The 13,658-nt window shown below is 45.9% G+C and overlaps 1 protein-coding gene across 6 annotated transcripts in view; it reads left to right on the top strand.

The window, feature by feature from the left end:
- Positions 1–1,480: 1,480 nt before the first annotated feature.
- The window catches only part of NCAM1 (neural cell adhesion molecule 1), a 457,028-nt gene continuing 444,850 nt past the window's right edge, over positions 1,481–13,658 (top strand). For all 6 annotated transcript variants that reach the window (XR_008848564.1, XM_056544809.1, XM_056544805.1 and 3 more), the window contains exon 1: positions 1,481–1,706. Coding sequence is in view for 5 of the 6 variants with exons in the window: in XM_056544809.1 (XP_056400784.1) it covers positions 1,586–1,706 (121 nt within the window). In the remaining variant the exon portion in view is untranslated. The remainder of the gene's footprint in view (positions 1,707–13,658) is intronic.

The raw sequence follows: 13,658 nt of genomic DNA, 5'->3' as shown, positions 1-13,658 counted from the left end.
CACCAGTGCTGCAGCACACAGTTGTTGTGTACTACACCCAAAATTGCACTTTCTCTCTTAATCTCACTCCCTTCCCTATCAGTGCTTCTAGGCTGGAATTGGGCTTGAGGTGAATCACTGCTATAAAAAAGCTTTTCTGTGCAACACACTGCTCTTTGTTCCTCTCTGCAATGTGACTGGGAGGTGAATCGCTGCTGTAAAAATGCTTTTCTTTGCAACACACACTGCTGTCTGTCCCTCTCTCTCTGTAATAGAATGCTGATGTGACTGGAAAAAAGATGGCTTCCAATTATATAGGGCTGTGGCATCACAGGGGTGGTTGGCTGTTGATAGGCTGCATGTGATTCAGGGTCATCCCCTTGTCACCCTTGTTCCTGCCTTCCCAGGATTCCTTGCCCCATCTCCTCACATGTGGATCTGCCATTTTAGATGCCTGGCCCCTGGAGCCTGGACAGCACTATATGGACTTTAATGAAACGATGAAATCGAATTGCGGCGATATTCACATTCGTTATGAATCAAATGTTTCCTGAAATTCGTAACGAATTCAGATTCATCAGATTCGATTAGCTCATTCGCTCAAAAACTCCAACAGCTTTTTGTTGAAGAAAAACAAACATTTTGTGCGGAACCCCTTTGAAGACGCGTAAATAAAAAAAAAGTGGCAACCAAAAAAAAAGCCTGTAATAATGCAGTATTTTTTTCTAACAAAAAAAAAAAAAGCTGGATAAGAAAGTGCGTGAAACAGCCACAAAATTAGCAATTGTGTAATATGTTCCTATTTCTGGAATCTCATCCTTTTTAAAAAACAGTTTGGATATTGAACAGCTGCAAAGAATCCAGATTCCCCTCAGCATCTAGAACCTGAAGATAGCAATTGATGTAACTGATATCTATCTATCAATCTATATGTTAGATAAAGGATAATAGTGCAATTCCATAATATATTAGTTGGGTCCAAATGCTGAACACTTAAAGCCACCAAAACATCAGTAGAGAAAGGCTACATTATACAAAAATCAATAACCCTTCTCCTAGGCTTCCCCACTTTATCACAATAAGCCTGACAGTTCAATAAAATGACATCCATTTAATTCAGTTTATTATCATTTAGTTTTCTGCAGATCCTCCAGTAACATTTGTTTCCTCTGCACAAAAGGTAGCCAAAGTAAATCCGTTCCATCTTTTGCACGTAGCTTCCTCTGCTCTCTTATCTCTGCCCCTCTCACTCTCCTTGTGCCTGGCGGATGCTCAGTAATATTTGTACAGAGGCTGCGGAGGGATACTGGTGTTGGTCTCTTTTCCTTGCATCCAGACACCAACTTGGAGTTTCTGGCTGGGCGCATTGATCAGGTCTGCTTGCTGGGGGTTGTGCTGAGGCTCAGACTGTCACTCATTCTCTGATCAGTGCCTGCACACAGCTTAGAGAGCAGCTGGCAATCCACTACAGATAGAAAAAAGAATTCCTTGCAAAATCCTCACAACCTGCAGAAAGAAAGAAGGCATCAAGACCCCATCTTATTTATTTTTTTACCATTGCACTATTACAGCCTTTGCAACAAGGGTGGGGGGATCTTAAACGCCTATGTTCATCTTTGGACCCATTGTAACAAATAGGAGCAGCAGGAGAAATTCCTCTGTCTGCAGATTTACAATGCTGCGAACTAAGGATCTCATCTGGACTTTATTTTTCCTTGGAGCTGCAGGTAATTTGATAATATTTGATCTTGTTGTTTGTATTTGCTTCTTTATTTATTTTGCATTCATTCGGAGGATGTTCACGTTCAGCAGGAGGAGGATGCTGCTGCTGCTCTTTGTTATGATGCCCTTCTGTGTATGAATGGCTGTGTATGTCTAGAGATTTTGTTATATAGGAATTGCCTTAGATTTTGATGTTATTCTAGCAGAGATATGGGAGAAACTGCAGAAGGGAGGGGGGAAATGGATTGGGGTTGTGTTGCCCCTTTTGTTGTAACCCAGATCTCGAGCATCTCCGCTCTGTTTTTGTGGATTTAGGATGTTATTCCCAATATGGTTACATGCAAGAAGCTGATTAATGCCCCATCTATGCAGTGTCCACAGCTGCCATATGTGTGCGCTTTCTATGGCACATAGATGCCAGGGCACATTCATCCTCATTACTTGTATGCGATGTCCTGGGTAGTGATGCATTTACTTACTGTGCATGCAAAACATGTAGTGCACAGAAGACAGGGTGGTGGGTCTGGGGAGGGGGCATTGCCGGCTACAATATTCCTAAATATGTTGAATGGTGCTCTCCTATTTTTATAGTGCACTGTTTTCTGGATGAGTGGCTTTTACATCTGTATCGTTTGCAAATCCATCCTGGGAAGAAGATGCAGCTTCTCTATGTGATGTGGCTTGTAAATGAGAGCTTAGCCATGGCTGTGCAATATATAGTAACAGGGGATGTTTGCTGTGGCTCACACAACTTCATTGCTGGCTTTTTTCTGGTGATTGCATGCTCGGGGAATGTGAAGTTTGTGGTCATGGTACCCAGCTCTGAGAAGAAAGGCTGGAGATGGGCGCACTCCTCCTCCCTCAGCTCCCACTCATCTACATACACAGATTTGTTTGCAGATCTGGTGGTGGTTGCAGCTTGCATTGGGAATGTGAGTGCCACCTCCTGCCAGCATCTGCAAGCATGGGCATAGACTAGGATGGTCTTCATGGAGCAGGGCAAGGAGAATGCTTTAACAACCCATAGACAGCACTGCACAGTGCCATTAGGTGATGCCCCCGCAATACACGTTTGTAGTGCCACAACACATTGTAACAGAACAGTGCAGTACTGTGGTAAGGAGTGGACACACGGGCTTGTCTATGAAGAGCCCTGGGTACAATGGAAGAAAAGGGCATGTGCCAACTAGGTAGAGGCTGTCATTGAATGGCCACTGTATGAAAAAAAATGTTAAAAACGTTGCTGAAATTGTCGCATCTTGAACCAGAGGGGGCGCCCGGGTTCCGGCCGTTTTAGCGCACGCCATTGCTTGTTCTCTGGGCACAGGCGTCATGGCATCTGATACATTTAGTCAGGTCCATGGCCACGCCCCTGATGGAGAGGCTGGGGTGGTCGCTCCGTTATGTTTCTCTTGTTTATTATGCGTTTTTGTGACAAGTGAGGGTCGTGTATGCAGTGATATTTATTTCTTATGTATTTCTTGTGGGGGACGTATGTGTGAGGTGATGTACTACAGCTCTCCGATTGAATGGAAGCGCGTCCTATTTGCAGTATATGACTATAGACGTGACTGAGCTTTTACCGGTTTGTACAGCCTGTTCACACACAGCAGGGTCCCCACAAGTGAAGGAGACACCCGGGTGTAATGTGTGAGGACGATGCTGCACACCGGTGCTCGCCCGGATCTCTGCATTGTGATGCTGGTACGAGCTCAGTGCGCGCACCCTCTAGGTAGCGGCTCTGCGCATGCGGCTCCTGCCTTTGGCTCTCCGGCCAATCAGCCGCGACCTCCATGGGCGGGAAAATGTTTCTTCTCAGGACAACGTTCTGTCCGTCTAGTCAGCGCTTGTTGTGTGCTGTCCGCCCGGGCAGAGCTCAGGTACCCAAGCCTATGTACGTAGAGGAGGTGTTAGGACGACATATTAGAGCTGTATGAGGTGATAGCTGGTGACATGGAGAAAATGGCTACACATGGATGAAAAGTCAGGATGATACAGTCAGTAAGAATATACAATGTCCACCTTCACGACTTTCATTTTTTTTGTCATGTGGAGTGGAATTTTGCCCAAATTTTGTGATGTAAATAATAAAATGATTAAAGCCTCACTACAGGTAAACCACGCCCATTGTTACTAAGGCCACACTTCTCAGAAGTGCAAAAGAGACTAAAACAGGTTGAAAATAACTGAGCAAAATGAAGAAAAAATAAAAATAGGGAGATTTATCAAAGCTTGTGCAAAGGGACAGCAGAGCAGTTGCTCATAGCAACCAGATTGTTTATGTCATTTTTAGGTGTCTTAGAAATGACAGCTGGAATCTGATGGTTTGTATGGGTAACTGCTCCATTGTTCCTCTGCATAAGCTTTGATACATCCCTCTAATGATTATTTATGCTGGGATACAAGACTTGATACATTTCCCCCCATTAGGGCTTATGCAATCCGGTGTGTTTTCAAGGTAGTGATCGGAAAACAAACTCTGAATAGGCTGATTTGCAGCCACATTAATGAAGGAGTAGTCTACTGCAGACTATTCCTCCTCCGTTGTGCCTGGGCTGAAAAAAAATAGAAAACAAACTTTCACTCACCTTCCTGCATTCTCACGGAGTGCCGCAACAGCTGATCGGTCCTCCGGTCCGGTCTTCATCCTTCTTCCTGTGCACGGATCGTCACACGGCGCTCAGCCTTTCACAGACCGAGGCGGGACATCACTGCAGCCGGTGATAGGCTGAGCGCCGTGTGAAGATCCGTGCACAGGACAAAGGATGAAGACCGGACCGGATGACCGATCAGTTGTAGGGCCGCTCCGGGGGAACACAAGAAGGTAAGTGAAAGTTTGTTTTATATATTTTTTCAGCCCTGGCACAATGGAGTGGGAATAGTCTGCAGTAGACTACTCTTTTAAGGCCCTACTTGTTGGTAAGCTTGGGTTCACACTGTGTTATTGGTATTTGGTTATAGTAGCCACAGTATCTATTAAAACTGTAAGGATCAGGGGAGTACTGGTGTGCCTTTGGTCTTCGGTGCTCTGCAGAGGTGATTGGGACCATTGTGGTAAAATCACAATGTCCCGATGAAATGAGTGGATGGCGGGAGGGCCCTTACCTGCCTTCTCGCTGTACGATTGGTTCTCTGCTGCCCCAAGAAGCCTCAGCAGGCTGGAGCAGCAGAGCACCAATAACACTGATCAATGCTGAGCCAAAGCTCAGCATGCAATCGAAAGATAGCATGGTATAGCCCTCTATGGGGACTAAAAAAAATTTAAACAGAGTGTAAATAAAAGCAAATTAAAGGAAAACCTTCATCCTGTTCACTCACACTAAACCCAATACACCGGGTTATAGTGTGGGGGAACAGCAGACCGATGCAGGGTCTCTGACTAGTATAAATACCTTCAGTCCGGCGCCTGGTCCCTCTGAAGATCAGCTACTAGCTGCGCTGAATTTTGCTCTGAAGGCGCGCCCGCCGAGTAAATTTAAATATTCATGGTTGCTGATCACATCAGCGCTCAGTAGGCAGAAGCGCTCATGTGACCAGCGACCAAGGCCCACCTCCAGCATGCAATTCAGTGAATATAGACGCTGATCTTTACAGGGACCGGGTGCCAGAGTGATGGTATTTATACAAGTCAAAGACCCTGCATCGGTCTCCTGTTCACCCACACAATAACCTGGTGTGTTGGGTTTGGTGTGGGGGAGCAGGATGATAATATAATCATATGTTGTACCGCTACGTGCATAAATGTCCAAACTAGTTAAATAGCATGATTGAGGGCGTACATGTAAAAAAATACAAAAGTCCAAAATTGTGAATATTTGGTCACTGCATATACCATGATCATATACCGATGAAAAAGTCCCAACAAAATAAAAATGGTACCGATAAAAACTACAGATCATGGCACAAAAAATGAGCCCTCATATAGCCCCGTATGTGGAAAAATAAAAAAGTAATAGGGGTCAGACGAGGAAATTGTTAACATACTAGTAGTAGTAAAGTAGTAAAATAAAATAAAACCTACATCTACAGAATAAAGATGTAATTTTTACCGAAAAGTGCACTGCGTAGAAACAATTTCAATTGTACCCCATAAATATTTTTTGGGTTTTGACGTAGATTTTGTTATGAAATGATTGATGTAATTACAGACTAATGACATAAATCATTTCATAACAAAATGATTATGGGTTTGTAGGTGAAAAATTTAAAGCGTTATGGTTTTTAGAAGGGGAGGAGGAAAAACCAAAGTGCAAAAAAGAAAATTGGCCTGGTCCTTAAGGCAAAAATGGGCTTGGTATTTAAGGGGTTAAAGGGAAACTGACAGCGGGTTCGCTAGCACTATACCTAATATACAGGGATATAGTGCTGGTAAACTGGAATTCAAAGAGGGAATCACTTACCCTTATACGTGGTCCGATTCTGTAGATATATGTTGTATTAGCCGTCATTGCTGAATTGGAAATGGCCAGCATAATGGAGGCAGGACACAGCATTCCTGCCTTCACCCCCTCTGCATCAATATGCCCGCCCACCTCATAAATATGTATCACAGCTGAGGGGATGGAGGCAGGGAAGCTGAGTATGCTGGGTCCTACCTCCATTGTGCAATGTCAGCTATTTCAATGGGTCGGATCAGTGCCGCGCGCTGTTAGCCATGGGTCCCGGCCTCTAACCGTGGCGGTGGCCCCGTGTTATAGAAAGAGAGCAGACTCAGGACGTACAGGTACGCCCTTGGTCCTTAACAGTGTAAATTCATAGATGGCCTGACCTCAGGATAGGTGATCAATACAGTAACCCCCCGACATGCGATGGCCCCGACATATGATCAAATCGACATACAATGGCCTCTCAGAGGCCATCGCATGTCGATGTCAGCATCGACATACGATGATTTTATATGTCGGGGCCATCGCATTAACTGTTTAAGCATCCCGGACAGGTTCACTTACCTATCCCCGCTACTCCGGGTCCACTTCGCGATCCTCCGGTGTTTTCTGCATCTTCTCCGGGGTCCGGGCCTCGCTTTCCGGCGTCGTTATTACGTCCTGCGCACGCCGTTCTGGCGCCGCAACGTAATAACGTCACCAGAAAGCGAGGCCCAGACACCGGAGAAGATGTGGAAAAAGCAGGAGGATCCCGAAGAAGACGTCGGAGCAGCGGGATAGCATCGGGAGCCCCTGGGACAGCATCGGGAGTGGTGAGGACGCTATACTTTACATTGTACGAATCCCTCAACATACGATGGATTCGACAAACGATGGGTCGTTTGGAGCGAATTACCATCGTATGTTGAGGGACCACTGTATCTGATCAGTTGAAGGTCCAATACCCAACACTCCCATCTTTCGGCTGTTTGCTAGAATGGTGGCGAATGCATTGAAGGGGGAAAAGATCTAGAAGCAGACTACTTCATTCATTTTGAGTAACTGCAGCTTAGCTTTCACCGAAATGAATGGGAGCTGAGCTGCAGTAACCCAGCAAGACCACTACACAATGTATGGCACTGTCTGCTTCCAGGTCTGTGTGTATTGTGGCCCCGCCACTGTGGCCAACAGCTGATCAAGTGAGCCCAGTGCTGGACCCCTATAGATCAGTGATGACTATCCGGAAGGTATGAGGGAAACTTACAGCGAGTTCACCCACACTTAACTCAAAACACAGGGTAATAGTGTAGGTTATCCGGATTACAATGAGGTGTCACTTAGGCTGGGTTCACATAACGTTTTTACCAATACGGGACCGTATATGGCTGGAGGGCGCTAAAACCGGGCGCTTTTGTATCCCAGCCGTATATGCGGCCTACAACGATTTTAGATACGGTGGGAAAACCGCATACGGAGCAAAAATCTGGTCGGCTCATTGAAATAGATTACATACAGGCCGCATATGGCTGGGATACAGAAGCGCCTAGTTTTAGCTCCCCCCAACCGTATACAGTTCCGTATTGGTAAAAACGTAATGTGAACCCAGCCTAAGTGACACCTCATTGTAATCCGGGTAACCTGCACTATTACCCTGAGTTTTAGGTTAAGTGTGGGTGAACCCGCTGTAAGTTTCCCTCATATGCTAAGGAAGTCATCACTGATCTATGGGGGTCCAGCACTGGGCTCACTTGCGGATCAGCTGTTGGCCACAGTGGCGGGGTTGCAGTACACGCAGACCTGGAAGCAGACAGTGCCATACATTGTGAAGTGGCCTTGCTGGGTTACTGCAGCTCAGCTCCCATTCATTTCGGTGAAAGATGGGAGTGTTGGGTATTGGACCTCCCACTGATCAGATATTGATCACCTATCCTGAGGTCAGGCCATCCATTAATTTAACCTGTTAAGGACCAAGGGCGTACCTGTACATCCTGAGTCCGCTCTCTTTCTATAACGCGGGGCCACCGCCACGGTTAGAGGCCGGGACCCATGGCTAATAGCGTGCGGCACTGATCGCGGTGCCGTGCGCTATTAACCCTTTAGACGCAGCATTCAAAGTTGATCGTAGCATCTAAAGTGAAACTAAACTACCCCTGGCTAGCTCAGTAGGCTGTTCGGGACCGCCGCGGTGAAATCGCTACATCCCGAACAGCTGTAGGACACGAGGAGGATCCCCCTACCTGCATGAGCATGAGCAGTCAGCGAAATGCGCAACGAAACGCGTTGCATTCAATAAATCCCTTCATTTTACTCGGCTGCCTGACGGTTCCTCTTTGCGCCGGACAAACTCCTGATTCTACGGTCATCTCATCCTTGTTCCATTACTACTAAGGAGGGCTGCAGTGGACCGATTTATACACTTCATGCTAGACCTTGTTGTGTGTGGGCGCACAACCAGCTTTGGTAAGCGGTTTGGGAATACCTTCCCCTCCCCCCACTAACAAGATCTGCTGATCCCACACATGAGGCGCCCTCTCCCCTCTCTCTTTAATTCTACTGGATAGGATAGAATATGTGCTCTTCTGCTTGAGAAAGAACAGGTTTCATGATGGAACTGATGGTAAATAATGACAACACTTTCGCCTTTAGATTAATCCTGTTGGAATCAGTATTATGTTGTGCTACCATGTCTCTAAAATCAATGTCATAGATTAATGTAGAGTTTGTTGGCAAATGAAAAGTCGGTTAGGTGATTTATCCTCTGCATAGCAAAAATGGTCCACAGCTGTCTGTACGACTTTTTTTTTAAAGGGATTATGTCACCTCGATCCCTTTAGGCTGTACGTTGTGGCTTGTTATAGTTGCATCATTGTTTTTCTGTGAGTTTTCTAAAATTGCAGTAAAATAAAAATCCAATATTGCTCTTTGCAGCAAAAAACATAGCAGTTTTACTACAAAATCAAAGTGCTGCAAAATCTTTGCGGTACAGCAAAGGAACCACAATGTGTGGACACTATTTGAGAAGGTCCATCTGTTAGATGCTGTGTGTAAAGCTGGGTGCACATGTTACATTGCCAAGTAGTAGTGTGTCACATGTCTGAGAATAGTGTGGCAAAACTGCACACGATTTACCACAAATTGGTGAAAATTGCATTTTATAAAATCTATGTACTTTACCTGTTCTTGTTGCAAAATTGTGACATTTCGTTTTAAGCGACATGCATCTTTTTGCACCTAGTTCTCAGTTGAAGATCTTACTTCTGCCTGTGACTGCAATGTGTGAACCCAACCTGACCCACGTGCTACTCAGTTTGTCTTCTGTATGCACATAAAGTTGCAAACAATCTAAATTGGTGCCCCAAGTGGTAGTATCAGTAGCACCTGTCAACATTATTTACTAAAAGTATACAGCGGGGTATTTATTGATTTGACTATGCCAGATAGTGCTAGAAATAGTGGTGTTCATGCTTGCAAACAACAATCTTCATCAGAACTTCAGTCGTGGAACACAGTAGTGAATACTAGGGATCGACCGATTATCGGTATGGCCGATATTATCGGACAATAATCACGATTTTGGGCATTATCGGTATCGGCAATTACCTTGCCGATAAGCCGATAATGGCCCGCCCCCCGCACCGCCCCCCCCCCCGACCCACCGCACCGCGTCGCACCCCCCCACCGTAGTGCTGGGTGGTATACCGGTCGGGCCCCTCCTCCACCCTCCGAGTCAATAAAAAAAATTTAACTTACCCGTAATGGGGGTGGTCCGGGCCATCCTTCCTTCCTTCCTGTAGTGTCCGGCGGCATTCCGGGTGGAGGGTGAACCGGTCCGGGCTGTCCTCCTTCTCCGGGGGTCATCTTCTCCACTCGGGGCAGGCTCCGGCCTAGTACGCTGCATAGAAGCCGCTACGCCGTGACGTCAGGTGCGTCGCTGCGCACGGGCGTCACTGCGCAGCGGCGTCTATGCAGCGTACTAGGCCGGAGCCTGCCCGGAGTGGAGAAGATAACCCCCGGAGAAGAAGGACAGCCCGGACCGGTTCACCCTCCACCCGGAATGCCGCCGGACACTACAGGAAGGAAGGATGGCCCGGACCACCATGACAGGTAGGGGGAGAGAAGCGGGTGGTGGCGGCGGCCGCCTATGGCACTGCAAAAGCCACTGCAGTGCATTGATTTAAAGCGCCCACTTTAAATCAATGTTCTGCAGCGGTGTCGAGGGGGGATAAATAGCCGATAATTTATACCGGAATATCGGTATAAGTTATCGGCTATCGGCCCTAACCTCCACCGATTATCGGTATCGGCCCTAAAAAAACAATATCGGTCGATCCCTAGTGAATACCCACTGTACTCATTGGGACTGCGATTCTTTGGAATTCCATAGTGTGAAGCAGCTCATGTATTATACCAGCCAATACACATTATATATTTATAGATTTTACTAATTTCATCCACATACTATGGACTTTTTTCATACAGAAGTTTACATATAGTATAGATTTAATAATCTTTAGCATGACAATTTCTAATGTTTTCTAAATTATGACCACATAGGTTGACCCTTTCACTGTAGCAGGGATTGTTTCCGTGGTGAATCTGCCCAGAAATCTACATGAATATCCACGTGTGCTGTGGCTTTGCATCATGATCCGTATACCCATAGATACCCTGATGGTTTTGTAATAAATATGGGCTGCTTTTAGACAGGGCTGGAATAGTATAATGGAGAGTGGGGGTGGGGGGTGGGGGGGTGGGGAAGGTGGTGTGTAATGGATTTGGATGTATTCTATTCTACAGTAGTTTTAACCTTTCGCTCCCTCCCCACGAGTAGTTGTCCTTTGCATAACAATGCCTTCATTTACCCTTGTGTTTATTATAATCTTTTAGGACTTTTCAGAGGTGATTTATAGGGCAAGCAGATGGCTTTTTTGACCCTTAATCCCCCTGCATTTTAGGCAAAGGGCATCTGTACTAAAATAGGGCTATGGCGATTAAAAAAATGAAGACAAAAAAAGATATATACTATGTAGACCTTAGCTAAGCATCCATATCTATTAATTATAACTTGTATTGTGTGAATAGGTTATCTGTATTAAACATTTTTTTCTAATACTTCATACCTCAATACTTCAGATATTTTCAGCAATTGTGATATTTTATTAATGTATTCTTTGAAAATACAAGTTATTGCTAAACTATTTAGCAAATTATAAAAATAAAAGGTTTGTAGGATTTGTAAAGGTTGGGAGGGAGAAGCTGGAGCAATTGATTGGGGATAGGAGGTGTAGGCTAAAACTCAGCACCTGCTACAATCTGTCTGCAGGGAGTTGTAGAAAAAAGAGCTACAGACACAGCAAACCCTTTCTCTTGGGGTTCACTTTAAAGAAAACAAGTCAGTGTATGATGAAAGTATATTTATTTTGTTGTGTTTCATCTATATATTCCAAATACTCATTTCAATGTAAATATTTTACTTACGCAGATTATTGATAGTTTCCTGCGGCTTTGCAAGACAGTAAAAGTGTTTCTTTCTCATGTTACCAGTTCCTGTGCAGTGGTCTCTAAACTGTAGCTCTCCAGATGTAGCAAAACTGCAAATCCCAGCATGCCCAAACAGCTGTCTCGCTATGTTGGGAGTTGTAGTTGCGTACCTCCAGCTGTTGCATAACTACATCTCCCAGCATTCTCTTCGCCAATCAGTACATGCTGGGAGTTGTAGTTTTGCAACAGCTGGAGGCACACAGGTTGGAAAATACTGAGTTAGGTAACAGAACTTAACTGAAGGTTTTCCACCAAGTGTGCCTCCAGCTGTTGCAAAAGTACAACTCCCAGCATGCATGGTCTGTCAGTACATGCTGGGAGTTGTAGTTTTGAAACAGCTGGAGGTTTGCCTCCCCCCATGTGAATGTACAGGGTACATTCACACGGGCAGGTTTACAGTGAGTTTCTTGCTTCAAATTTGAGCTGCGGTAAACTCATAGCGGGAAGCTCACTGTAACCGCCAGTGCGAATGTACCCTAAAAACACTACACTACACTAACACATAATAAAGGGTAAAACACTACATATACACTCCCTTACACTGTCCCCCCCCCAATAAAAATGAAAAACGTATTGTACGTCAGTGTTTCCAAAACGGAGCCTCCAGCTGTTGCAAAACAACAGCTCCCAGCATTTCCGGACAGCCACTGACTGTTCAGGCATGCTTAGAGTTTAGCAACAGCTAGTGGCACCCTGTTTGGGAATCACTGGCATAGAATACCCCTTTGTCCACCCTTATGCAATCCCTAATTTAGTCCTTAAATGCGCATGGCGCTCTCTCACTTCAGAGCCCTGTCGTATTTCAAGGAAACATTTTGGGGTATTTCCGTACTCGGGAGAAATTGCACTACAAATTTTGGGGGGCTTTTTCTGATTTTACCCCTTATGAAAAGGAAAAGTTGGGGTCTACACCAGCCTGTTAGTTTAAAACGTTTTATTTTCTTACACTAACATGCTGGTGTTGCCCCATACTTTTTATTTTCACAAGAGGTAAAAGGAAAAAAAGACCCCCAAAATTAGTAATACAATTTCTCCTGAGTACGGAAATACCCCATATGTGGGCGTAAAATGCTCTGCGGGCGCACAACAAGGCTCAGGAGTGAGAGTGCACTATGTACATTTGAGGCCTACCGTATTTTTCGTCCTATAGGATGCACCGGCGTATAAGACGCACCCAATTTTTAGGGACAAAATCTAAAAAAATAAAGATTTTTATGCTGGGAGTTGTAGTTTTGCAACATCTGGAGGTCCGCAGATTGAAGACCACTGCAGGAGGAGGTAATACTCACGTGTCCCCGCCGCTCCGGACCCGTCACCGCTGCCCTGGATGTCGCTCCATCGCTGTTGCCGTGTCCCCGTCGCTCTGGAACGTCTTCTGCCGGCCGGGTATCCTCGCTCTCCGTCGCCGCCATCACGTCGTTACGCACGCCGACGCACGTACGCGACGACGTGATGACGAGGAAGGAGAGCGCCGGCCATACAGGGGATCCCTGAACGGATGACACCGAGGAGGTAGGTAAGGTCCCCCCCGGTGTCCTGTAAGCACTAACCCGGCTATTCAGTCGGGCTGTTCGAGACCGCCGCGGTGAAATCGCGGCGGTCCCGAACAGCCCGACCAGACAGCCGGGTTAGTGTCACTTTCCCTTCAGACGCGGCGGTCAGCTTTGATCGCCGCGTCTGAAGGGTTAATACAGGGCATCACCGCGATCGGTGATGTCCTGTATTAGCCGCGGGTCCCGGCCGTTGATGGCTGCAGGGACCGCCGCGATAGGGGTGTATTCGCCGTATAAGACGCACCGACTTTTTCCCCCCAGTTTTGGGGAAGAAAAAGTGCGTCTTATACGGCGAAAAATACGGTAAATTGGTGGTTTGCACAGGGGTGGCTGATTTTACAGAGGTTCTGACATAAACGCAAAAAAATAAATACCCACATGTGACCCCATTTTGGAAACTACACCCCTAACGGAACGTATCAAGGGGTATAATGAGCCTTAACACCCCACAGGTGTTTCACAAATTTTCGTTAAATTTGGATGGGAAAATAAAAAAAAT

Source organism: Hyla sarda, chromosome 10, assembly GCF_029499605.1.
Source record: "Hyla sarda isolate aHylSar1 chromosome 10, aHylSar1.hap1, whole genome shotgun sequence".
In the NCBI taxonomy this organism is placed as follows: Eukaryota; Metazoa; Chordata; class Amphibia; order Anura; family Hylidae; genus Hyla; species Hyla sarda.
This window is presented reverse-complemented; position numbering and strand designations above follow the sequence as displayed.